Raw genomic sequence first — 27350 nt, 5'->3', positions numbered from 1 at the left:
GTGGGATGGTGTGCGTCTACTGGTAACTATCTTGTAATGGTTCCTGGTGTCTGGATATAGACCAAATGTCATGCTTGTGTAAAGGATTTGGAGACAGGCGCAGGAATACATCATCTGAGTCTTTAATACACCCAAAACAAACACGTATACAAAACACTGGGATGTTCCCAAACATAAGAGCAAACCTTGTAGAATGACACGGAACCCGTAATACGCAATGCACAAAACACGCAGCAGCCCAGGCTGAGACAATGCAATAGATACTCATACCACCAACAGACATGGGAACAATAACATGCAGCACAGGCTGAGACAACGCAATAGGTACTCACACCATCAACGGACCTGGGAACAATAATCGACAAAGGGCACATTTATACAAACACAATCAGTGAGGAATTGGAACCAGGTGTGCTTAATGACACAGTTCAGTACAGCCTAGAACGCCGGTGACATCGACCTCCGGAACTGGTGAACAGAATGAGCAGCAGTAATGGGGGGATCCGTGACACAAAAACACATCAAGCTCTGAAAATCAGCTACAGTCTCACACCTGCACACACTCACACTCTGCTGTGGCCCACTGGAATAGTTTATGAAGAGATGTTATGAATTACAGCACTAATCTGCTGGAAATAGCCAGGATGAAGCAGGTTTAAAGTGGAGCCCACCCAAAAAATGCATTTAGCCTACTGAAACACCCGGCTCAAACAGAGAGGGATGCTATGTTAGCTAGCTGGCTATGGCTATCAAACAGAGAGGGATGCTATGTTAGCTAGCAGGCTATGGCTATCAAACAGGGAGTGATGCTATGTTAGCTAGCAGGCTATGGCTATGAAACAGAGAGGGATGCTATGTTAGCTAGCAGGATATGAATCAGAGAGGGATGCTATGTTAGCTAGCTGGCTATGAAACAGAGAGGGATGCTATGTTAGCTAGCAGGCTATGGCTATCAAACAGAGAGGGATGCTATGTTAGCTAGCAGGCTATGGCTATCAAACAGAGAGTGATGCTATGTTAGCTAGCAGGCTATGGCTATCAAACAGAGAGGGATGCTATGTTAGCTAGCAGGCTATGGCTATCAAACAGAGAGGGATGCTATGTTAGCTAGCAGGCTATGGCTATTCAACAGTGGATATCTTCCGAGTCAAGGTAAGCTTTTGGTTTTATTAATTTATTGCCACCGGGGCCCGGCGGTGTAACTGCTAAACTGTTTTCTGACTGTACACTGTACTGCATGATTGTAGCGGGTTTACTAACGTGCTAGTATGTTGTCTATGACGTGACAATGATGTAGGCTGTGTGTAGCTGTTAGTGGTCATGGTATGAAGGTTTGGCTTGGAAAGTTTTTGGGGCCTGTTGTGTTGTGCACTGAAGACCACAAGCGAAGGGTGAGAAGAGTTGAGCAAGTAGATAGTAGCGAGAAGAAATTATATCTACAAAGTGATCATGCTGTTTTTATGCGGCTGCTATGAAAGTGAACTGTTTTAATGTGATCAGGGGTGTATTCATTCTGTGGAAAAACATTTCCTAAATGGAAGCAAGCAGAATGAAAAGGGGATAAAAATTTGGCCAATAGAAACTTTCATTTGCAACTGTTGGACTAATAATTACACCCTAGATCAGCTAGATGCAGGAAAAAGTGTGCAAGGAGGTATTGAATATGTTACTGTCGGTCACCTTGATTACTACAAAATTCTCTCAACCTGTGTGCACCTACGTTGTAAACTTTCATTCATAGACTAGGTTGTAGCAACCTCATCATAGGTACAGGGAAATGTACAGTATCATGTAGTAGCCTAAACTTTTCGCTGTTACATTGGGCTGGGTGAATGGAATACGAATGACAGCCATCCAATATGCTGTAATAGAAAGGAATCCATTCTCATCTTCAATGGTATTGACCGTGTGAGGGATTTCCTCCTCTTCGTCTGAAGAGGAGAGGCGAAAAGGATCGGAGGACCAATATGCGGCGTGGTAAGTGTCCATGGTTCTTTTAATAAGAAATACTAAACATGAACACGACTTAATACAAAAACAATAAACGTGGAACGAACGAAACCCAAAACAGTACCGTGTGGTGAAAAACACAGACACGGAAACAAACACCCACCAACACACAGTGAAACCCAGGCTACCTAAGTATGATTCTCAATCAGAGACAACTAATGACACCTGCCTCTGATTGAGGACCATACTAGGCCCGAAACATAGAAATCCCCAAATCATAGAACAACAAACAGACTGCCCACCCCAACTCACGCCCTGACCATACTAAATAATCACAAAACAAAGGAAATAAAGGTCAGAACGTGACAGACCGCCACTGGTTAAAAGTAAAGGTGGATTTAACTTTGTGTGAAAAGGTAGCACTTTGAACATCATATTTAGACAAGGAAAAATAAACCGTGTACACCCTGCATAAAGGGTACAGATTGAAGGCAGAAGTCTCTTGTTGAAGCAGGTGTAGGTTAGCAATATTGCTGCTGCCTCTGGGCCCTATCAGTCCTTGGTTGAGTCTGTACAGCACCAGTGATGCTTTTTTCCTCTCTCATTCTTTCTCTTTTTGTGTGTGTGTGTGTGTGTTTGGAAATTTCTCGCATGGAATAGCCTTCATTTCTCAGAACAAGAATAGACTGACGAGTTTCAGAAAAAATGATTTCTTTCTGGCCATTTTGAGCCTTTAATCGAACCCACAAATACTGATGCTCCAGATACTCAACTAGTCTAAAGATGGACAGTTTTATTGCTTCTTTAATCAGAACAACAGATTTCAGCTGTGCAAACATAATTGCAAAAGGGCTTTCTAATGATCAATTAGCCTTTTAAAATGATAAACTTGGATTAGCTAACACAACGTGCCATTGGAACACAGGAGAGATGGTTGCTGATAATGGGCCTCTGTACGCCTATGTAGATATTCCATATAAAATCTGCCGTTTCCAGCTACAATAGTCATTTACAACATTAACAATGTCTACACTGCATTTCTGATCAATTTGATGTTATTTTAATGGACAAAAAAAAAAAGATTTTCTTTCAAAAACAACGACATTTCTAAGTGATCCCAACAGTAGTGTACATATCAGTTACACATTCCTTCTCCTTCTCGCTCATAAATATACAACGTGCTCTATAAATATAGCAGGAGTAAAAAAACAGCACCACATGGTAAAAGTATTGGACTCACTTCTCCTGGTCAATAAAGGAATGTTGTTGAATGAGGTGATGGAAGTGGTCAATGTAAAATAGCAAAATCCTAAACAATCTTTACAGAGCACTGCACAGACTCCAGTTCACAGATTGTGACTCTTTCCATGACCCCTGACCCTTGTGACACACAGTCATCTCCAACCTCCCACCAATTGGATTGGCTCTGGTGGTGGCCTGCGTGGTGGCCCCACCGGATGATTGGATGCTGGAATTCTGTGGGTGGAGCCTAAGCAGTAACATGACATGTCTTTGGAAGGTCTTGTCCAACAAGAAGTACATCACCGGGTCGACCGAACTCCTCAGCGTGGTGAGGCAAAGCAGGAAGTTCTTGACCTGAGACAAAAATCAACACACTGTTATGAAGTTTGACAGCTTTAAACTATACTTCATGTAATATACCTAAGACTGATAAAACTTAACTCCACAAAACATGATTTGCTTCTGGAAGTGCTTTTGAGCCAAAATGAATGGACAAATATTGCCTATAGTTACAGTATATTGTCTATTGATAATGGTAAACTGCTGCACCTTTTAATGTAAAGGTTATATGAAAGTGTTGTTAACCTCAACAATGGCAGAGAGAGGATGGCAGGGCCCCCTAATGGTGGTGGCTGGGTCAGCTTGGTGCTGGACTATGGAGATAAAGATGGACTTGAAGATGTGGTAAGGCAACATGCACACTATCAGAACCACCTGTAGAGGAGGAAGAGAGGAGAGGAGGAAAGGTTGAGATGAGAAGTTAGATAGATATGAGAAGTCGTTAGATATAAAGCAACTAGCTGTCTAGCGAGTAGCATCTGTGAGTCTTAGTCTTAATCATGAAGAAACCATTCAAATGGCTCCCCAAAACACACAACCCACCTGGATCACCACGATGTTCCGGAACACTCTACCCAGCAGCCTCTGGGAACCATTGACAACGGCACACTGACGCGACCTCCATATATGCCTCGCCACCGCCACATACGACATCAGCACCAGCAGGAAACACATGAAGAAGATCACAATGGACACCACATTCGCCCCCCTTGACAGGCTTCCCCCCATCTCCATTGCCACACTGTAACACACCCTCCCCCCCTCCTCTTCACCCCGTCCTCCTCTCTCTCCATCCTCACTCCCTACATCCACCTTCGTCTCCTTCACTGAATAGTAAACTGTCACGGGTACTGTGGCAAACACCACCATCCCCCAGATCCAGGCGCACACGGCCTTGGCGAACCTCACCCGTCTCAGCCTGGTGAAGAAGGCATGGGGTAGCAGGGTGGTGCAGGTGCTGGGGCGGCTTGCATGGGTGTGCTGGATGAGGGTGGCAAAGCGGCTGAGCGCCACCCAGGTCAGGATAAAGACACTGATGTAGATGTTGATCTGCTGAATGGGGGTGACCCCATGGAGGACCAGCTGGCACAGGGGGCTCCAGGCCGGCCAAACGGGACCCTGGGAAGGAATTGACAAGGATTTATTTTTTTACTGTTCTTATTTTACGTTACTTGTCTTACCAGATATGTGACCCACCCCTTGATTGGTAGATCATATGACCCACCCCTTGATTGGTAGATCATGTGACCCACCCCTTGATTGGTAGATCATGTGACCCAACCCTTGATTGGTAGATCATGTGACCCATCCCTTGATTGGTAGATCATGTGACCCACCCCTTGATTGGCAGATCATGTGACCCATCCCTTGATTGGTAGATCATGTGACCCACCCCTTGATTGGTAGATCATGTGACCCACCCCTTGATTGGCAGATCATGTGACCCATCCCTTGATTGGTAGATCATGTGACCCATCCCTTGATTGGTAGATCATGTGACCCACCCCTTGATTGGTAGATCATGTGACCCATCCCTTGATTGGTAGATCATGTGACCCATCCCTTGATTGGTAGATCATGTGACCCATCCCTTGATTGGTAGAGCATGTGACCCATCCCTTGATTGGCAGATCATGTGACCCATCCCTTGATTGGTAGATCATGTGACCCATCCCTTGATTGGTAGATCATGTGACCCATCCCTTGATTGGTAGATCATGTGACCCATTCCTTACTCTCAGGATTGGTAAAAACAATTATAAATCTGCCACACAAAACATGACTTTTAAGACTTAAAATTCTATATTATTATTATTATTTACAAGGCCTTTATAAAGGATTCATAAATTATATAGAGGCCTTTATAAGGCTTCAGAAATCGTGTATAGGCCTTTATAGAGGCTTCATATAGAAATCATTCATAATAGTCCAGGCGATATGTGCCAAATTTTAGGTGATATGTTAACTTTTTTATAAAAGCAGTTTGGGGGGGGGGGGGGGGGCCCTGAACATTTTCAGATATGGAGGCAAAAGGCCATGGTGGCCATTTTCCTTTCCGCCATAACCAAATAATGTATTTTGCGTCATAACTTCTGAACCAAACATGATAACACAGAAAATGTGAAGGTCAAGTATTTCAATAATGCCATGCACAACATCAAAAACAACCCCTGGTGGCCGTGGTGGCCATTTTGCTATTCCGCCATAACCGGACAATGTATTTTCTGTCATATCTGCTGAACAAACATAATAAGGGGATGTCTACACCTATGTTTTTATGGTCAATGATTACAATTGTAAACTGGACATACAGTGGGGAGAACAAGTATTTGATACACTGCCGATTTTGCAGGTTTTCCTACTTACAAAGCATGTAGAGGTCTGTAATTTTTTTTCATAGGTACACTTCAACTGTGAGAGACGGAATCTAAAACAAAAATCCAGAAAATCACATTGTATGGTTTTTAAGTAATGAATTTGCATTTTATTGCATGACATAAGTATTTGATACATCAGAAAAGCAGAACTTAATATTTGGTACATAAACCTTTGTTTGCAATTACAGAGATCATACGTTTCCTGTAGTTCTTGACCAGGTTTGCACACACTGCAGCAGGGATTTTGGCCCACTCCTCCATACAGACCTTCTCCAGATCCTTCAGGTTTCAGGGCTGTCGCTGGGCAATATGGACTTTCAGCTCCCTCTAAAGATTTTCTATTGGGTTCAGGTCTGGAGACTGGCTAGGCCACATGGTTGGGATGGTGTTCTTGGGGTTGTACTCATACTTCTTCTTCCTCCAAACACGGCGAGTGGAGTTTAGACCAAAAAGCTCTATTTTTGTCTCATCAGACCACATGACCTTCTCCCATTCCTCCTCTGGATCATCCAGATGGTCATTGGCAAACTTCAGACGGTCTCCCAGCTCTCTTCAAGTCATTGACCAGGTCCTGCCGTGTAGTTCTGGGCTGATCCCTCACCTTCCTCATGATCATTGATGCCCCACGAGGTGAGATCTTGCATGGAGCCCCAGACCGAGGGTGATTTACCGTCATCTTGAACTTCTTCCATTTTCTAATAATTGCACCAACCGTTGTTGCCTTCTCACCAAGCTCCTTGCCTATTGTCCAGTAGCCCATCCCAGCCTTGTGCAGGTCTACAATTGTATCCCTGATGTCCTTACACAGCTCTCTGGTCTTGGCCATTGTGGAGAGGTTGGAGTCTGTTTGATTGAGTGTGTGGACAGGTGTCTTTTATACAGGTAATGAGTTCAAACAGGTGCAGTTAATACAGGTAATGAGTGGAGAACAGGAGGGCTTCTTAAAGAAAAACTAACAGGTCTGTGAGAGCCGGAATGCTTACTGGTTGGTAGATGATCAAATACTTATGTCATGCAATAAAATGCAAATTAATTACGTAAAAATCATACAATGTGATTTTCTGGATTTTTGTTTTAGATTCCGTCTCTCACAGTTGAAGTGTACCTATGATAAAAAATTACAGACCTCTACATGCTTTGTAAGTAGGAAAACCTGCTAAATAGGCAGTGTATCAAATACTTGTTCTCCCCACTGTAGGTGATGAAGTAGGCGCAGTCTTTTTGGATCTTAAAAAGGCCTTTGATACTGTGAATCATGAGGTCCTTCTATCCAAACTATCCTCCCTTAATGTGTCCACTGATGTAATTAGTTGGATGTATTCCTATCTGACAAATAGAAGTCAAAAGGTTTGTTTGGGGGAAACTCAGTCAGACTCTCTTTACTATAACATTGGGGTCCCACAGGGGTCAATATTAGGTCCCCTTCTGTTTACCATCTATATAAATTATCTCCCACTTGCTTTCTCACAAGTTAACATGCAGATGTATGCAGACAATACAGTTCTGTATGTACACTCAAAAAATAGACTACTTGTTGTTATTTTCTTATGGATTGGTGGAACGCTAGCTTCATTCATGAAAATACAAGTGTCATGCATGATTCTTTAGTTTAGAATCTTGGTACTCGAATAGCGTTGTCCGATTTGCAATAGGCTTTACGGCGAAAGCATAGCGTTTGATTGTCTGAGGACAGCGCCCCGCATACATTCAGCATAAACATATTTTCTAAACCAGCACAGGCGTCACAAAAATCAGAAATAGCGATAAAATAAATCACTTACCTTTGAAGATCTTTCTCTGTTTGTAATCCCAAGGGTCCCAGTTACACAACAAATGGTCGTTTTGTTCGATAAAGTGAATTATTTTAAAAGAGTTGGATCTCTCCCTTTTAAAAGTGGTAGGACAAATGTTGATTTACAGATCTTTGGAATTGCATTACATTCCAGGGTTAGATTGAACAGATATGTAAGTGGTTCAGCTACGAAATCCGCTGCCAGATTTAAAAAGCAGGGATAAAAAAAATCAGGACCTGCAGGCTTTCTATGATCTAAGGATTTAAGGACTTTTTGTACCTCTTGCACTGAAAATGGCAATAAGCTAAAAGTTTGACCAGCTCTCACCCGTTCCTCCACACAGGGTTGTACAGAGACAGAGGACACTGAATTTCGATCACCTTCTGCTCCCAGCTGTGCCCTGGACACCATATGTGAATTGATTGCCCCCCATCTATCTTCAGAGCTCGTGCTGTTAGATGACCTAAACTGGGACATGCTTAACACTCCGGCCATCCTACAATCTAAGCTTTATGCCCTCAATCTCATACAAATTATCAATGAACCTACCAGGTACAACTCCACATCTGTAAACACAGGCACCCTCATAGATATCATCCTGACCAACCTGCCCTCCAAATACACATTTGCTGTCTTCAACCAGGATCTCAGCTATCACTGCCTCATTGTCTGCGTCCGTAATGGGTCTGCGGTCAAACGACCACCTCTCATCACTGTCAAACGCTGTCTAGTCGACCTGGCCCAGGTATCCTGGAAGGATATTGACCTCATTCTGTCAGTAGAGGATGCCTGGTTATTCTTTAGAAGTGATTTCCTCACCATCTTAAATAAGCATGCCCCATTCAAAAAAATGTTGACCCAGGAACAGATATAGCCCTTGGTTCACTCCAGACCTGACTGCCCTTGACCAGCACAAAAACATCCTGTGGCGTTCTACATTAGCATCGAATAGCCCCCGTGATATGCAAAATTTCAGGGAAGTTAGGAACCAATATACACAGACAGTTAGGAAAGCAAAGGCTAGCTTTTTCAAACAGAAATTTGCATCCTGTAGCAGAAACTACAAAACCTTCTGGGACACTGTAAAGTCCATGGAGAATAAGAGCACCTCCTTCCAGCTGCCCACTGCACTGAGGCTAGGAAACACTGTCACCACCGATAAATCCGTGATAATTGAGAACTTCAAGAAGCATTTTTCTACAGCTGGCCATGCTTTCCACCTGGCTACCCCTACCCTGGCCACCAGCTCTGCACACCCCTCAGCAACTTGCCCAAGCCCACCCACTTCTCCTTCACCCAAATCCAGATAGCTGATGATCTGAAAGAACTGAAATATCTGGACCCCTACAAATTTGCCGGGCTAGACAATCTGAACCCTCTCTTTCTAAAATGATCTGCCAAAATTGTTGCATCCCCTATTAATAGCCTGTTCAACCTCCCTTTCGTATCATCTGAGATCCCCAAAGATTGGAAAAAATTGAATGCCCACCCCAACTCACGCCCTGACCAAACTAAAACAGAGACATAAAAAAGGAACTAAGGTCAGGACGTGACAAGGATTGATCAGGATTGATCAACAACGTTGTAGTTACTCCACAATACTAACCTAATTGACAGAGTGAAAAGAAGGAAACCTGTACAGAATAACAATATTCCAAAACATGCATCCTGTTTGCAACAAGGAACTAAAGTAATGCTGCAAAAAATGTGGCAAAGCAATTCACTTTTTGTACTGAATACAAAATGTTATGTTTGGGACAAATACAATACAACACATTTCTGAGTACCACTCCATATTTTCAAGCATAGTTGTCACTGCATCATGTTATGGGTATGCTTGTAATTGTTAAGGACTGGGAAGTTTTTCCGGATAAGAAATAAACGGAATCGCAAATCCTAGAGGAAAACTTGGTTCAGTCTGCTTTTCAACAGACACTTATTGTCCTGCCTTTCAGCAGGACAATAACCTAAAACACAAGGCCAAATATACACTGGCGGTGCTTACCAAGATGACACTGAATGTTCCTGAGTTGCCTATTTACAGTTTTGACTTAAATCGTCTTGATAATCTATGGCAAGACTTGAAAATGGCTATCTAGCAATGATCAACATCCAACTCGACAGAAATGTTAAAAAATGCTTTGTGAATATGTGCAAATATTGTACAATCCAGGTGTGCAAACCCAGAAAGACGTACAGCTGTAATCACTGCCAAAGGTGATTCTAACATATATTGACTCCGGGGATTGAATACTTATCTAATCAAGATATATTAGTGTTTTAAAAGTGTGTAAACCGTTGACAAAAAATGACAATTAAAACCATTTTAATCCCACTTTGTAACACAACAAAATGTGGAAAAGGTAATGGGGTAAAGCCACTGTAACACCAGAAAATGTAAAAAAAAAGTAGAACCAGCTTATCTGCTTTAATACTCTGATTTGACCATTAGATGTTCAATGGCGATCTTATTGGATTTCTTCCCACGGTTTACCATGGCAGTGCACCATTATATAATCATCTGAACTATTTATTTTTTGCATGGTGTCATTGTAATCCATCATTACATCATCATCATCATGTAATCCATCCATTGTAATGACCATCAACACATAAGGGTAGACATCACCATTTCTGTAATATCATGTTTGGTTCAGGAGATATGACACAAATACATTATTTGGTTATGACGGAATGAAACATTTCCGCCGTGGTTTTTCCGATGCCTCCATTTCTGAAAATGTTCACGGCCCCAAACTGTACAAATGAACCAATTTTCATGCTTTTATGAAAAAGTTTATATAATTTTCACAGAACACCTGGATTATAAACACATTTCATGCTTTACAAAAAAGGTGGCAAAAGGGTTTTAGTACTACATTTGGCCAAGATTCAGAACCAATCCAACTGTCAGTAGAAAATGACGGTACCTGTGAGTAGTAGGCGGCCAGGAAGGGGGTGGTGAGGGAGAGGCACAGGTTGGACAGGCCCAGGTGGAACAGGTAGACATGGGTGGAGGTCTGGGTGGGAATACTCCTCAGGAACACCCAGATAGAGAGAGCGTTGCCCGGGAGACCCGTAAGGAAGAGGAGGGCGTAGAGGGAGGGGAGGATGAAGCGGGTGGTGAAGGAGGGGCAGAGGGGGGAGACAGGGAAGGTGGTTATGGCAGAGAAGGAGGAGTGATTGAGGCAGAAGGTGTTAGACACAGGTGGGAAGGGTTGGGTTGTGTTCTCCATTGATCTGTCAGACTAACAGAGAGAAATAGTAGATACAGGAGGGGAGGGAGAGAAAGGCATTTTCAGTAGTTTAGACATTAATCCCTAACTGTATATGAAACAGTGGCTCTGTCCGAATACCCACACTAGCGTACTACATATTAAACTGAATAGTGTATGTACTCATCGTCGCATAGTGTTTTTGTAATGACCCTGGGTTTATAATGATGTAATGTTTAGTATAAAAGTAGGCAGCATGCCATTGCTACAGCTTCGAATATATAACTGGTTAGCTAGGTTAGATATGATGTTGTCGCTCAATAACTGCATGCTTATCGGGTATCCAGCTAACTTAAAGTCCTACTAAAGCACGTTGTAACGGCTCTCGTTGGTGGTAGGAAGAGTAGACCAAAGCACAGCGGGGAAAGTGTTCATGATACTTTTATTCAAAAAACACTCAAACATAATAACAAAAGCAAAAACGAAAGCCCACAGTTCTGTCAGGCTAAGACACTAAACAGAAAACAAGATCCCACAACCTAATGGTGGGAAAAGGGCTGACTAAGTATGATCCCCAATCAGAGACAACGATAGACAGCTGCCTCTGATTGGGAAACACACTCAGCCAAAAAACAAAGAAACAGAAAACCTAGAATTTCCCACCCGAGTCACACCCTGACCTAACCAAACACAGAGAATAATAAGGATCTCTAAGGTCAGGGCGTGACACACGTAGCTTATGTAAGCTACAGTATTTAGCTAAAGTAAAGGCATGGCAGGCTGCAAGTAACGATCATTTTTCAAAGATATGCGATTAAATAGTTGTGATCATTTTAAGGACAACAACAAATGACTTAGATTTGAACACTGCAGGAGACTCTTTGCTCGTCCTCTTTGCCGTCTTCCATTTGTTTGTTTTTATCTCGAAGACCTAATTTTATCCAGTTTGAATGCATTTTGGCTGTGAAATTCCCGAAAAGTTTACAATAAATTCATACTACATGAGAAGCCGAAACGACATTTGGGCATTTAAAGTGCCGTATACAATTTTTTTACAAACTCTAACACCGTACCCATACCGGCCGCGCATGTGCGCTATCATGCACAAATTAATTTTGTCCTCCCACACCAAACGCGATCACGACATGCAGGTTTAAAGTTTTAAAAATAACTCTGAACCTATGATATTCATTTGGGGACAGGTCGAAAGCGTTAAACATTTATGGCAATTTAGCTAGCTAGCTTGCAGTTGCTAGCTAATGTGTCCTATTTAGCTAGCTTGCTGTTGCTAGCTAATTTGTCCTGGGATATAAACTTTGAGTTGTTATTGTACCTGAAATGCACAATTAATCGAAACACAAAACGGTCAACCGAATCGTTTCTAGTCATCTCTCCTCCTTCCAGGCTTTTTCTTCTTTGGACTTTATATGGCGATTGGCATCTTAACTTTCATAGTTACCACGACGATGACCGAAATCAGTTCATCTTTCAATCTACGCCCTCTCCGTGTTGTAATCAGACACTGAACATGGACATGCAATACAGTAACTGAATGTAAATCTAGCAAGTGTCAGCTTTGTGCAATTACATACAAATGTAGCATAGGAGCTAGATTTAAAAAATCTGGTTATAAACAAGGTACCAGTTCTTGTATCACTAAGATAATAGCTGTTAGTAAAGAGCACATTACGAATAAGCAGTCAGTAGACATTATTTACATTGAAGCAAGTTCACGTCCGAACAGTTCCTATTTCCTACTGATGGAATATTGACAACAATGGTATTGTGTTGTTCTGGTCACCAAGAAACCAAACAAAACCATAACATGCTTATTTGTTTAATTTGTAAATCTATTCACATTGTGTGTTGTTATACATTTTTTTCTGTAATTACTGTATAACCATTCATATTAATGGTCCTCGTATCATGTCAGAAGTATTAAAACATGTAAGTCAACTGTTGTACATATTATAATAGCACTATAATTTGAAGTGTTCATGATTGTTTGTTTGTCCTTTCTTTTGTTAAACTTAAAACAGCAACTAAGCATTCAACCTCAGTAAAACTCTTAACTAACCAAAAATGCTAGTGTAGAAAACTGTGACCATTTTCTCATAAAGCCAATTCCTACTTTCTGTTAAACCCACAGCCATTTTCACACTAACAGTTGTTTTTTTAAAGAAATGTTTTCACAAAGATTAATACTTACAGTACAGAGATCAATGATGTATATTTACGAGGTAGTGAATTGTAAGATATGTTGGTATGAAAGGTGTATGTAGAGCATAAAATATCCTGTTTGTCCCCTGAGCTTTTAATAGGGGAAGTGTGTGAGAAAGAGAACAGAACGCAAGAGAGTGTATGTGTGTGTCTATGTTTGAATGCATGCGATGTGGGTTGGTTCACGATGTGAGTTATTTTCAGATGTCTGGGTGAGATGTGATCATAGGAAGACGAAAGCGAAACATGTCGTCTTACAGGTTGAATGCTCACCCAAAGACATCTGCTTAGAAACACTCACGTCTATTGTTGTTGAGTTTAAAATAGATTTATTGGTAGATGATCAGGGTTACGTTAAAATGGGGTTTGTGTGATTTGACAGGGAGACGCAGTACTGAGAGAGCAGTGGGAGAAGTTGTGGTCCACAGCCGCCCACAGGAGTGGCTGTGTCTGTCTGTCTGTCTGTCTGTCTGTCTGTCTGTCTGTCTGTCTGTCTGTCTGTCTGTCTGTCTGTCTGTCTACGTACCCTCAGACTACGACGCCACGCCCCCTGCCTCTCTCCTGCCCCTGAACCCCCCCCCCAAGTTTACCCCTCATTTGTTCTCCCCCATGCCCTCCCTCTCCCCTAAACTCACCCCACACCCCTCTTTCACTCTTTCACTCAACCCCCTCCCCTCCATTACCCCTCCTTCACTAGTGTGTGTGGTTGTGCCAGGCCCCCTGACCCTCTTCAGATGCAGAATTAGTCCCTCGTAGCTGACCTAAATAAAGGTTATAATCAGGAAAAACAGCCCCGCTCCAAGGCAGTGCTGGTTATGGAACCCTTCTCTGTGTTGAATCTCCACCAGGTCAAAGCAGCCGTCTCGCCTTGCTTTTCCTCCTCTGATCTGAAGTACCACACTGGCACTCACCACCGTTGCCACGGTTTCCCGGGTGACGTGGCAGAGTACCCAACAGATTCTGGGCCTGGTGAGGGGCGTAAGGAGGGCAGGGTGAGGCTGTACCTATAAGCAGAGAAAGATTTGAGAGCAAAATTTAATGGTTAATTTAATAACTGATTATTTGAAAAAAAAATCAGAATCAACCGGTCAGTTTTACGTTTGAAGCCTTTTTGTGGTCACACTGGACCAGAGAAGCAACATTATGTTACAGTAGAGGTTGATGTAGAAGACTGTTATCATGGTTAGCGTGGTGACCTGACACTCCCTTTCCTCTCCGGACCAGATCTGACCCCTCAGGTCATACATCACCTGGAAAAGGAAGCTGGTGCACAGCAAGAGGTCAGTGGTCACCATGTTAAGGGTCAGGATGATGGTTGGTGTCCACCCCAACCTCCAGCAGTTACGCATGGTCAGGCCGTTGCCTAGGAAACCCAGGAGCGACAGAGCAGGTAGAGCCAGGGCTTGACGTGTGTGTAAAAGAGGTCAGGGTATAGCCAACACTGTCTGGAAGAGGAGAGAGAGAAAGTGAGGAGGAGGGTGAGGGGAGGAGGTGGAAGATGGGAGATGGGAGAGGATGGGGGAGAGAGAGGGGGAGCAATTGTGACCGATGTGAACACACTGTACAGTGAATGTGGTTACATGCACACAATCATGCGATTATTGTGGATAGTCAGATTAATAAAATAGTTAGATTAAAACGTTTACATGCTTTGCAAGAAGAACGATTTCCATAATAATCCTGTTTACATGGACACATCTGAAATCAGGCTACCTGATGATACTCTGAAAATGTAGAAAATCTATGTGTATAACCTCTAAAGTATGTAGGGCAGCAGCGCCTCTTTGATGCACCTGAACTAACCTCGCCTTCTGGATGATAGCGGGGTGAACAGGCCGTGGCTCGGGTGATGTCATTACATTTGTACACGTCTCTGTGTGTGGAGTAAAGGTGATCTAGAAGTTTTTTTTCCCTCTGGTTTCACATTTAACATTTTGATGACCCGTAACCATGAAGTGCTTTGAAAGGCTGGTAATGGCTCACATCAACACCATTTTCCCAGAAACCCTAGACGCACTCCAATTTGCATACCGCCCAAACCGATCCACAGATGATGCAATCTCTATTGCACTCCACACTGCCCTTTCCCACCTGGACAAAAGGAACACCTATGTGAGAATGCTGTTCATTGACTACAGCTCAGCGTTCAACACCATAGTGCCCTCAAAGCTCATCACTAAGCTAAGGATCCTGGGACTAAACACCTCCCTCTGCAACTGGATCCTGGACTTCCTGACAGGCCGCCCCCAGGTGGTGAGGGTAGGAGGCAACACATCTGCCACGCTGATCCTCAACACTGGAGCTCCCCAGGGGTAAGTGCTCAGTCCCCTCCTGTACTCCCTGTTCACCCACGACTGCATGGCCAGGCACGACTCCAACACCATCATTAAGTTTGCTGACGACAGAACAGTGGTAGGCCTGATCACCGACAACGACGAGACAGCCTATAGGGAGGAGGTCAGAGACCTGGCCGGGTGGTGCCAGAATAACAACGTATCCCTCAATGTAACCAAGACTAAGGAGATGATTGTGGACTACAGGAAAAGGAGGACCGAGCATGTCCCCATTCTCATCGGCGAGGCTGTAGTGGAGCAGGTTGAGAGCTTCAAATTCCTTGGTGTCCACATCAACAACAAACTAGATTGGTCCAAACACACCAAGACAGTTGTGAAGCGGGCACGACAAAGCCTATTCCCCCTCAGGAAACTAAAAAGATTTGGCATGGGTCCTGAGATCCTCAAAAGGTTCTACAGCTGCAACATCGAGAGCATCCTGACCGGTTGCATCACTGCCTGGTACGGCAATTGCCCGGCCTCTGACCGCAAGGCACTTCAGAGGGTAGTGCGTACAGCCCAGTACATCACTGGGGCAAAGATGCCTGCCATCCAGGACCTCCACACCAGGCGGTGTCAGAGGAAGGCCCTAAAAATTGTCAAAGACCCCAGCCACCCCAGCCATAGACTGTTCTCTCTACTACCGCATGGCAAGTGGTACCGATTGCCAAGTCTAGGACAAAAAGGCTTCTCAACAGTTTTTACCCCCAAGCCATAAGACTCCTGAACAGGTAACCAATGGTTACCCAGACTATTTGCATTGTGTCCCACCCCCCCAATCCCTCTTTGCTGCTACTCTCTGTTTAGCTTATATGCATAGTCACTTTAACTATACATGCATGTACATACTACCTCAATTGGCCCGACCAACCAGTGCTCCCACACACTGGCTAACCGGGCTATCTGCATTGTGTCCCACCACCCGCCAACCCCTCTTTTTACGCTTCTGCTACTCTCTGTTCATCATATATGCACAGTCACTTTAACGATACCTACATGTACATACTACCTCAATAAGCCTGACTAACAGGTGTCTGTATATAGCCTTGCTACTCTTTTTTTCAAATGTCTTTCTGTTGTTTTATTTCTCTACTTACACACACACACACACACACACACACCTTTTCTTTTTCTTTTTTTTTGGCACCATTGGTTAGAGCCTGTAAGTAAGCATTTCACTGTAAGATTTACACCTGTTGTATTCTGCGCACGTGACAAATAAACTTTGATTTGATTAGAATTTATTTGTAACCCCCCTTTTCATGGTATCCAATCAGTAGTTACAGCTTTGTCTCATCACTTCAACTCCCATGCATCCTCTGAAACACAACTCAACCAAGCCACACTGCCCACTTAACCCAGAAACCAGCTGCACCAATGTGTCGGAGGAAACACTGTACACCTAGCAACCGTGTCAGCGTGCAATACACCCGGCCCACCACAGGAATCGCTAGTGCGTGATGGAACAAGAACATCCGAAGAACAGGCCAAATCCTCCCCTAACCCGGACGACTCTGGCCCAATTGTGCTCTGCCCCATGGGTCTCCCGGTCGCAGCAGAGCCTGGACTCAAACCCAGAATCTCTAGTGGCACAGCTAGCAATGTGAGGCAGTGCCTTAGACCGCTACGCCACTCAGGAGTCCAGATCCAGCTTTGACTAGCCTCCGACATGAACACTTCCTTTTAACTTTGTCTAGCTCACTGGCTGTGTATCTCTCACTTCTTCTAAATATTGTACCTCCCTCGCTCTCACCTCACGAAGACTTGATCTATCTCTCTCTTTCTCACTGTCACACATCCTGTGTTACTGTGGGCAAAAAAATGTTGCTGCATATTACAGGAATTGACATTAAGGGTTGCCCTTTGCCAGGGCACGTTAACTGAGCAGTGACGCATGTTGAGCCTGCTCTGCTGAGCTTGCCTCATTGGACAATTTTGTTGTTGTGGTATGTGTGAAACTGCAAAGAATTCCAGTAGTCTAAAACTGGTCTTTCTGTTTCCTCCCCAATGTTTAAGTGAAAGACAGACACTTTATGTCAATTCTGTTAGTCAGGCAAGTTGACATTTTGTCAGGCGGTGATTGTCATGCAAATAACTTCCGGACTAACACTAATTGACCGTTAATTAACATAAACAAATTTTGCATCTCCAAGCTTCCACACGTAATATACAAGCCACTGATGTGGACCTTTAGAACATCTACATTTTAAAAAGTATAATAAATCAATATAATATAGCCTACACAATCATTATTTTAGACAGGTCTAAAGAACTATGATATGAAGAACATGTCAGAGGAAGGCCCAAAAAATTGTCATAGACTCCAGTTACCCAAGTCATAGACTGTTTTCTCTGCTACCGCATGGCAAGTGGTACCGGAGCGCCAAGTCTAGGACCCAAAAGGCTCCTTAACGGCTTCTACCCCCAAGCCATAAGACTGCTGAACAATAAATCAAATGGCCACCCTGTCTATTGAGACCCCCCCATTTGTTTTTACACTGCTGCTACTCGCTGTTTATTATCTATGCATAGTCACTTTACCCCTACCTACATGTACAAATTACTTAGACTAATCTGTACCCCCGCACATTGACTCGGTACCAGTTCCCCCCTGTATATAGCCTCGTTATTGTTATTTTATTGTGTTACTTTTTATAATTTTTTACTTTTGTTTATTTGGTAAATATTTTCTTAACTCTTTCTTGAACTACATTGTTGGTTAAGGGCTTGTAAAGTAAACATTTCACTGGAAGGACGACACTTGTTGTGTTCGGCGCATGTGACAAATTAAGTTTGATTTGATGTAGCCTATTTCTCAAGAACAGAATAACATATTCTGAGTTGTCCTTATGTTAGGCCCTGATCTGGCTATGCCATATGGCTGTGGGCTACACTAGTTCATTTAGCAGACAAGATTTGCTTAGAACTGTGGCATTATTTTTATTTTACAGTATGACGAATACAACTGAACATAGCTGAGTAAAATAGAAAGGATATTTTCCCAAAATGTTTTCTGCGGGAATGCTGTATTCTGTGTTGAGTGGTTAACAAAGAATCAGGTCCTCCTATATTCTTAGTTTAGAGTTATTTATGCAACTGTAAAAATCCTTTCAATCTACACAATACCCCATAATGACAATGCAAAAATAGTTTTTAGAAATGTATGCAAATATAAAAATATAAAAATTGAAACGGAAATATCACATTTACATAAGTATGCATAAGTATTCAGACCCTTTAGTCAGTGCTTTGTTAAAGCACCTTTGGCAGCGATTACAGCCTTGAGTCTTCTTGGGTATGACGCTTGGGAATTTCTCCCATTATTCTCTGCAGATCCTCTCAAGCTCTGTCAGGGGAGTGTCACTGCATAGCTATTTTCAGGTCTCTCCAGAGATGTTCGATCGTGTTCAAGTCCGGGCTCTGGCTGGGCCACTCAAGGACATTCAGAATCTTGTCCTGAAGCCACTCCTGCGTTGTCTTGGCTGTGTGCTTAGAGTTCTTGTCCTGTTGGAAGGTGAACCTGTCGCCCCATGTCTGAGGTCCTGAGTGTTCTGGAGCAGGTTTTCATCAAGGATCTTTTTGTACTTTGCTCCGTTCATCTTTCCCTTGATCCTAACTAGTCTCCCAGTCCCTGCCACTGAAAAACATCCCCACAGCATGATGCTGCCACCACCATTCTTCACCGTAGGGATGGTGCCTGGTTTCCTCCAGACGTGATGCTTGGCGTTCAGGCCGAAGAGTTCAATCTTGGTTTCATCAGACTAAAGAATCTTGTTTCTCATGGTCTTAGAGTCCCCTACGTAACTTTTGGCAAACTCCAAGCAGGCTTTCATGTGCCTTTTACTGAGGAGTTGCTTCCGTCTGGCCACTCTACCATAAAGGCCTGATTGGTGGAGTGCTGCAGAGATGGTCCTTCTGGAATGTTCTCCCATCTCCACAGAGGAACTCTGTCAGAGTGAACATCTGGTTCTTGGTCTCCCCCGATTGCTCAGTTTGGCCGGGCGGCCAGCTCTAGGAGTCTTGGTGGTTCCAAACTTCTTCCATTTAAGAATGATGGAGGCCACTGTGTTCTTGGGGACCTTCAATGCTGCAGAATTTTTTTGGTACCCTTCCCCAGATCGGTGCCTCGACACAATCCTGTCTCTGAGCTCTACGGACAATTCCTTCGACCTCATGGCTTGGTTTTTGCTCTGACATGCATTGTCAACTGTGGGACCTTATTGTGCGTAGATTGATGAGGATTTTCATTTGATCTAATCAATTTTAGAATAAGGTTGTAAAGTAACCAAATGCGGAAAAGGGGAAGGGGTCTGAATACTTTCCGAAAGCACTGTATATTATAGTAGCTACTGTATTCTATAAAATCATTTATACATGTTCTCTCTCTCTTTCTCGCTCCCCCCACCCCATCATCCAGCCCCATTGTGTCCTCCTGGCGTCTAAAGAGAACAGTGCTCCAGTGAAGCTGGGAGGGTTTGGCGTGGCCATCCAACTAGGAGAGTCAGGACTGGTGGCTGGAGGTAAGCAACGCAATGCATGCTGGAAATGTCTGGCTGTCAGGCTCTGTCCAAGATCCACACTAGCATACCAGATGGAATGAAGAAGAATGTACTGGCAACCATGTCTTCTAAATGGTATGCTAGTGTGGATATTGTAAAAGAGGCTATATCGTGTTTTACAGATGTAGGATCTTAGTTTAATTACCCCGATGGAAGATAACTTTTGTGCAATGCAGGAAATGTAAAACCTGTAGTGTATTTGAGGTTTAAAAAGGCTTATGTTTGTCATTTCCACCTTGAAATTTCAGACTTGATTTTCCCATACAAGCAATGTGCCAACCCCTACAAAAGTGTCCATAAATTACAATCCACATAATAATTTACATTTCCTCTTGGTGCAGGACTATTTTCCTGCTGTTGCAAACTGGCTCAAGATCTCACACCTGTATGTTCCAATATCCACACTAGTAAACCATTTAGAATGCATGGCCAGTTTTTATGCTAGTGAGTAACATAGCTTCTCACTTCTCGCTCTGCTTTCTCAAAAACAGAAATGCTACAACGTTTATCGACGTAATCTGTACTTGCAAACTTGTACTTTTCATATTTTTTCTGCTGTTTGTACAAACATTTCAGACATAGGACAGAGAGTATCTGGGCCTTCATGGGTTCATTAATAATACAACCAAATAAATGGGAAATATTGGCACCATCTAATTGGACAAACTTTGGGGTGAACTATCTCTTCAATGTCTTTGCCACATGTACCAGCTGTATGAATGAATTGTTAAGTTAACATCACCTTTAAATGAGTGTTTTAACAGCAGCCAAAATAAACATACACACTGTGCTCCACAGTGCTATCCATTCACACTGACTCAGGAAGAACTAGAAATGTTTCTTCATCCCTGTAATGCATTACTCATATCAATGACATATATAAGTTTCTTCAGACAATGGTTTGACTAGGTGACCCAATAACCCAACTTCCTCTTACTAACCACGACTCTGTTGTTCATCTGAAACAGTTCCCTATGTGTTTTAACTTGAATGTGAGAATGTTGAGCCAGTAACTGAAAGGTGGCACGTAACTCCAGAGGCGTCGTACCACTATGGCTGACCCTGTAAAACAATACATTTCAAAATCAAATCAAATCTAATTTTATTTGTCACATACACACGGTTAGCAGATGTTAATGTGAGTGTAGCGAAATGCTTGTGCTTCTAGTTCCGACCATACAGTAATATCTAACAAGTAATCTAACCTAACAATTTCACAACTACCTTATACACACAAGTGTAAAGGAATGGATTAGAATATGTACATAAAAATATATGAATGAGTGATGGCCGAACGGCATAGGCAAGATGCAGTAGATGGTATAGAGTACAGTATATACATATGATATGAGTAATGTAGGGTATGTAAACATTATATTAAGTGGCATTGGTGAAAGTGGCTAGTGATACATGTATTACATCAATGTTTTTTGGTGACAAGCCAAATTTCTTCAGCCTCCTGAGGTTGAAGAGGCGCTGCTGCACCTTCTTCACCACGCTGTCTGTGTGGGTGGACCAATTCAGTTTGTCCGTGATGTGTATGCCGAGGAACTTAAAACTTTCCACCCTCTCCACTACTGTCCTGTTGATGTGGATAGGGGGGTGCTCCCTCTGCTGTTTCTGAAGTCCACGATCATCTCCCTTGTTTTGTTGACATTGAGTGTGAGGTTATTTTCCTGATACCCCACTCCGAGGGCCCTCACCTCCTCCCTGTAGGCCGTCTCGTCATTGTTGGTAATCAAGCCTACCACTGTAGTGTCGTCTGCAAACTTGATGATTGAGTTGGAGGTGTGCATGGCCACGCAGTTATGGGTGAACAGGGAGTACAGGAGAGGACTGAGAACACACCCTTGTGGGGCCCCAGTGTTTAGGATCAGCGTGGTGGAGATGTTGTTACCTACCCTCACCACCTGGGGTGGCCCGTCAGGAAGTCCAGGACCCAGTTGCACAGGGCGGGGTCGAGACCCAGGGTCTCGAGCTTAATGACGAGTTTGGAGGGTACTATGGTGTTAAATGCTGAGCTGTAGTCGATGAACAGCATTCTTACATAGGTATTCCTCTTGTCCATGTGGATTAGGGCAGTGTGCAGTGTGATTGCGATTGCGTCATCTGTGGACCTATTGGGGCGGTAAGCAAATTGGAGTGGGTCTAGGATGTCAGGTAGGGTGGAGGTGATATGGTCCTTGACTAGTCTCTCAAAGCACTTCATGATGACGGAAGTGAGTGCTACGGGGCCGTAGTCGTTTAGCTCAGTTACCTTAGCTTTCTTGGGAACAGGAACAATGGTGGCCCTCTTGAAGCATGTGGGAACAGCAGACTGGGATAAGGATTGATTGAATATGTCCGTAAACACACCAGCCAGCTGGTCTGCGCATGCTCTGAGGATGCGGCTGGGGATGCCGTCTGGGCCTGCAGCCTTGCGAGGGTTAACACGTTTAAATGTTTTACTCACGTTGGCTGCAGTGAAGGAGAGTCCGCAGGTTTTAATAGCGGGCCGTGTTAGTGGCACTGTATTGTCCTCAAAGCGAGCAAAGAAGCTGTTTACTTTGTCTGGGAGCAAGACATCATGGTCCGCGACGGGGCTGGTTTTCTTTTGTAGTCCGTGATTGACTGGAGACCCTGCCACATACCTCTCGTGTCTGAGCCGTTGAATTGCGACTCTACTTTGTCTCTATACTGACGCTTAGCTTGTTTGATTGCCTTGCGGAGGGAACAGCTACACTGTATTCGGTCATGTTTCCGGTCACCTTGCTCTGATTAAAAGCAGTGGTTCGCGCTTTCAGTTTGCGCAAATGCTGCGATCAATCCACGGTTTCAGGATGGGGAATGTTTTAACCTCTTGCCTCTACTTGGGACGCTTGCGTCCCAACTAGAGCTCTGGAAATGCAAATGCGCTACGCTAAATGCTAATAGTATTAGTTAAAACTCAAAAGTTCATTAAAATACACATGCAGGGTATCAAATTAAAGCTACACTCGTTGTGAATCCAGGCAACAAGTCAGATTTTTAAAATGCTTTTCGGCGACAGCATGAGAAGCTATTATCTGATAGCATGCACCAATACACTTCAACACAAAAGCACAGCAGGGGACGTAAACAAAATAATTAGCATTTCGGCGTTACACAAACCGCACAATAAAATAGAAAACAGTCATTACCTTTCACCATCTTCTTTGTTGGCACTCCTAGATGTCCCATAAACACTATTGGGTCTTTATTTCGATTAAATCGGGCCATATAAAGCCAAGATATCGTTATATGTAGACTGTGTGATAAACGAAAAAACAGCGATTTCACAACGTAACGTCATTTTTAAAATTCAAAAAGTAGACGATAAACTTTCACAAAACACTTCGAAATACGTTTGTAATGCTACTTTAGGTATTAGTAAACGTTAATAAGCGATAAAAATCATCCATAGGCGATGTCAAAATCATTAGCTGTCGTCTTGGAAAAAATTTCACGAGAGAGCTCTTCCGGAATGATCTGGGCGGAGACCGGAGGTAAGTGGTGCCCCTGTTTCGGTTCAACCAAGAATCAAAGAGGATTCAATTCACAAGACTCTAGACAACATGGGGATGCTGTGGGAGTTGAATGCTCGGTCTTATCTAATTCGGCTCACTGTTAACAATTGCTGGAAGTGGCGCAAGGATATTTATTTCCATTTTCTGTGATCAGGTTTTCCTGCGCTTTCCGATGTAACGCACGTTATGTAATAGCCACAGTCGTGATTTAACCAGTTTTAAAAACGTCCGAGGGTTTCCTATCCACACATTCTAACCATATGAACGTACTATATTCCTGGCATGAGTAGCAGGGCGCTGAAATGTTGCGCGATTTTTAACAAAATGTTCAAAAAAGTAGAGGGTAGGAGCAACAGGTTAATAGGTGCTGTGGGTACAACATCACCGATGCACTTGCTATTAAACTCGCTCACCGAATCAGTGTATTCATCAATGTTGTTGTTCGACGCTATGCGGAACATATCCCAGTCCACGTTATCAAAGCAATCTTGACGCGTGGAATCCGATTGGTCGTACCAGCGTTGAACAGACCTGAGCATGGGTGCTTCCTGTTTTAGTTTCTGTCTATAGCCTGGGAGCAACAAAATGGAATCGTGGTCAGCTTTTCCGAAAGGAGGGCGGGGGAGGGCCTTATATGCGTCGCGGAAGTTAGAATAACAATGATCCAGGGTTTTGCCAGCCCGGGTCGCGCAATCGATATGCTGTTAAATTTAGGGAGCCTTTTTTTCAGATTAGCCTTGTTAAAATCCCCAGCTACAATAAATGCAGCCTCAGGATATGTGGCTTCCAGTTTACATAGAGTCAAATTAAGTTCTTTGAGGGCCGTCGATGTGTCTGCTTGGAGGGGAATATACACGACTGTGATTATGATCGAAGAGAATTCTCTTGATAGTTTATGCATTTGATTGTGAGGAATTCTGCACCTATCCGGTGTATGTTACAATAATATACAAATGAATACAAAATTACATACAGTACATAACACCAAACATACATAACAACAAACATCCATGCATACAGTACATGGAACGATGTGCGCTGAGAGTTGGGAAGCAAGTTCAGGGAGTGAGTGATTTAATAAATAAACGTAACATCATACAAAACAAGAAACCACGAACAACATACAGACATGACACAGAAACAGAAACAATGACGCCTGGGGAATGAACCAAAGGGAGTGACAAATATAGGGAAGGAACCAAAGGGAGTGACATATGTAGGGAAGGAACCAAAGGGAGTGACATATATAGGGAAGGAACCAAAGGGAGTGACATATATAAGGATGGAACCAAAGGGAGTGACATATATAGGGAAGGAACCAAAGGGAGTGACATATATAGGGTAGGAATCAAAGGGAGTGACATATATAGGGTAGGAACCAAAGGGAGTGACATATATAGGGAAGGTAATCAGGGAAGTGAATGTGTCCAGGTGAGCGTAACGATGGTGACAAGTGTTCGCCATAACAAGCAGCCTGGTGACCTAGAGGCCAGAGAAGGAGCACACGTGACAGTACATAACAACATACATACATACATACATACATACATACATACATACATACATAACAACAACCATGAATACATACAGTACATGACAACAACCATGAATACATACAGTACATGACAACATACATACATACATACAGTACATACATACATACAGTACATAACAACAACCATGAATACATACAGTACATGACAACATACATACATACATACAGTACATAACAACAACCATGAATACATACAGTACATGACATACATACATACATACATACATACATACATACAGTACATAACAACAACCATGAATACATACAGTACATGACAACATACATACATACAGTACATAACAACAACCATGAATACATACAGTACATGACAACATACATACAGTACATAACAACAACCATGAATACATACAGTACATGACAACATACATACATACATACAGTACATAACAACAACCATGAATACATACAGTACATGACAACATACATACATACATACATACATACATACATACATACATACATACATACATACATAACAACAACCATGAATACATACAGTACATGACAACATACAGTACATGCCAACATACATACATACATACAGTACATGACAACATACATACAGTACATGACAACATACATACATACAGTACATGACAACATACATACATACAGTACATGACAACATACATACATACATACATACATACATACATACAATACATACATACATACATACATACACATGCATACATACATACAGTACATGACAACATACATACATACATACATACATATACATACATACATACAGTACATGACAACATACATACATACATACATACATACATACATACATACATACAACATACATACATACATACAGTACATGACAACATACATACATACAGTACATGACAACATACATACAGTACATGACAACATACATACAGTACATGACAACATACATACATACAGTACATGACAACATACATGACAACATACATACATACATACATACATACATACATACATACATACAGTACATACATACATACATACATACATACATACATACATACATACATACAGTACATGACAACATACATACATACATACATACATACATACATACATACATACATACATACATACATACATACATACATACATACATACATACAGTACATGACAACATACATACATACATACAGTACATGACAACATACATACATACATACAGTACATGACAACATACATACATACATACATACATACATACATACATACATACATACATACATACATACATACAGTACATACATACATACATACATACATACAGTACATGACAACATACATACATACATACATACATACATACATACAGTACATACATACATACATACATACATACATACATACACAACCAGTCAAAAGTTTTAGAACACCTAATCATTCGCAGATTTTTCTTCATTTTTACTATTTTCTAAGTTGTAGAATAATAGTGAAGACAACAAAACTATGAAATAACACATATGGAATCATGTAGTAACCAAATAAAGTATTTAACAAATCAAAATGTATATTTGAGATTCGAGGTCGACCGATTATGATTTTTCAACGCCGATACGGATTATTGGGGAGCAAAAAAGCCGATCCCGATTAATCGAACAATTTTTTTAAACGTATTTGTAATAATGACGATTACAACAATACTGAATGAAACACTTATTTTAACTTCATATAATACATCACTAAAATCAATTTAGCCTCAAATAAATAATGAAACATATTGAATTTGGTTTAAATAATGCAAAAACAAAGTGTTGGAGAAGAAAGTAATATGTGCCAATATGCAATATGTGCCATGTATGTGCCATGTACAAATATGTGCCATGTAAAATATGTGCCAAGTAAAAAAGCTAACGGAACGTTTAAGTTCCTTGCTCAGAACATGAGAACATATGAAAGCTGGTGGTTCCTTTTAACATGAGACTTCAATATTCCCAGGTAAGACGTTTTAGGTTGTAGTTATAATAGGTATTTTAGGACTATTTCTCTCTATATGATTTGTATTTCATATAGCTTTGACTATTGGATGTTCTTATAGGCACTTTAGTATTGCAGGTGTAATAGTATAGCTTCCATCCCTCTCCTCGCTCCTACCTGGGCTCGAACCAGGAACACAACGACAACAGCCACACTCGAAGCATCGTTAAGTCTAAATATTCTATTTACATTGCACAACCTTCAATGTTATGTCATAATTACGTAAAAT

General features: G+C 42.3%; 1 protein-coding gene and 2 pseudogenes across 1 annotated transcript; 1 reads left to right on the top strand and 2 right to left on the bottom strand.

Annotated features, from left to right (window-relative positions):
• LOC115113406 (peripheral plasma membrane protein CASK-like) overlaps nt 1–27350 on the top strand; it is a 242380-nt pseudogene that overhangs the window by 132023 nt on the left and 83007 nt on the right.
• On the bottom strand, nt 1979–13308 carry LOC135568937 (probable G-protein coupled receptor 82). The gene is made up of 5 exons (XM_065015716.1): nt 13127–13308; nt 10633–10950; nt 4075–4650; nt 3778–3906; nt 1979–3546 (listed from the first exon to the last, which is right to left on the bottom strand). Exons 2-5 carry the CDS (start codon nt 10936–10938, stop codon nt 3271–3273), a joined length of 1287 nt encoding a protein of 428 aa, XP_064871788.1. The 5' UTR covers nt 10939–10950; nt 13127–13308; the 3' UTR covers nt 1979–3270.
• LOC135563603 (probable G-protein coupled receptor 82) lies at nt 13731–14993 on the bottom strand (annotated as a pseudogene).

The sequence above is a fragment of the Oncorhynchus nerka genome, linkage group LG3, assembly GCF_034236695.1.
Source record: "Oncorhynchus nerka isolate Pitt River linkage group LG3, Oner_Uvic_2.0, whole genome shotgun sequence".
Taxonomy (NCBI): Eukaryota; Metazoa; Chordata; class Actinopteri; order Salmoniformes; family Salmonidae; genus Oncorhynchus; species Oncorhynchus nerka.
The sequence above is the reverse complement of the archived record's forward strand: the minus strand, read 5'-3'. Positions and strand labels throughout refer to the sequence as shown.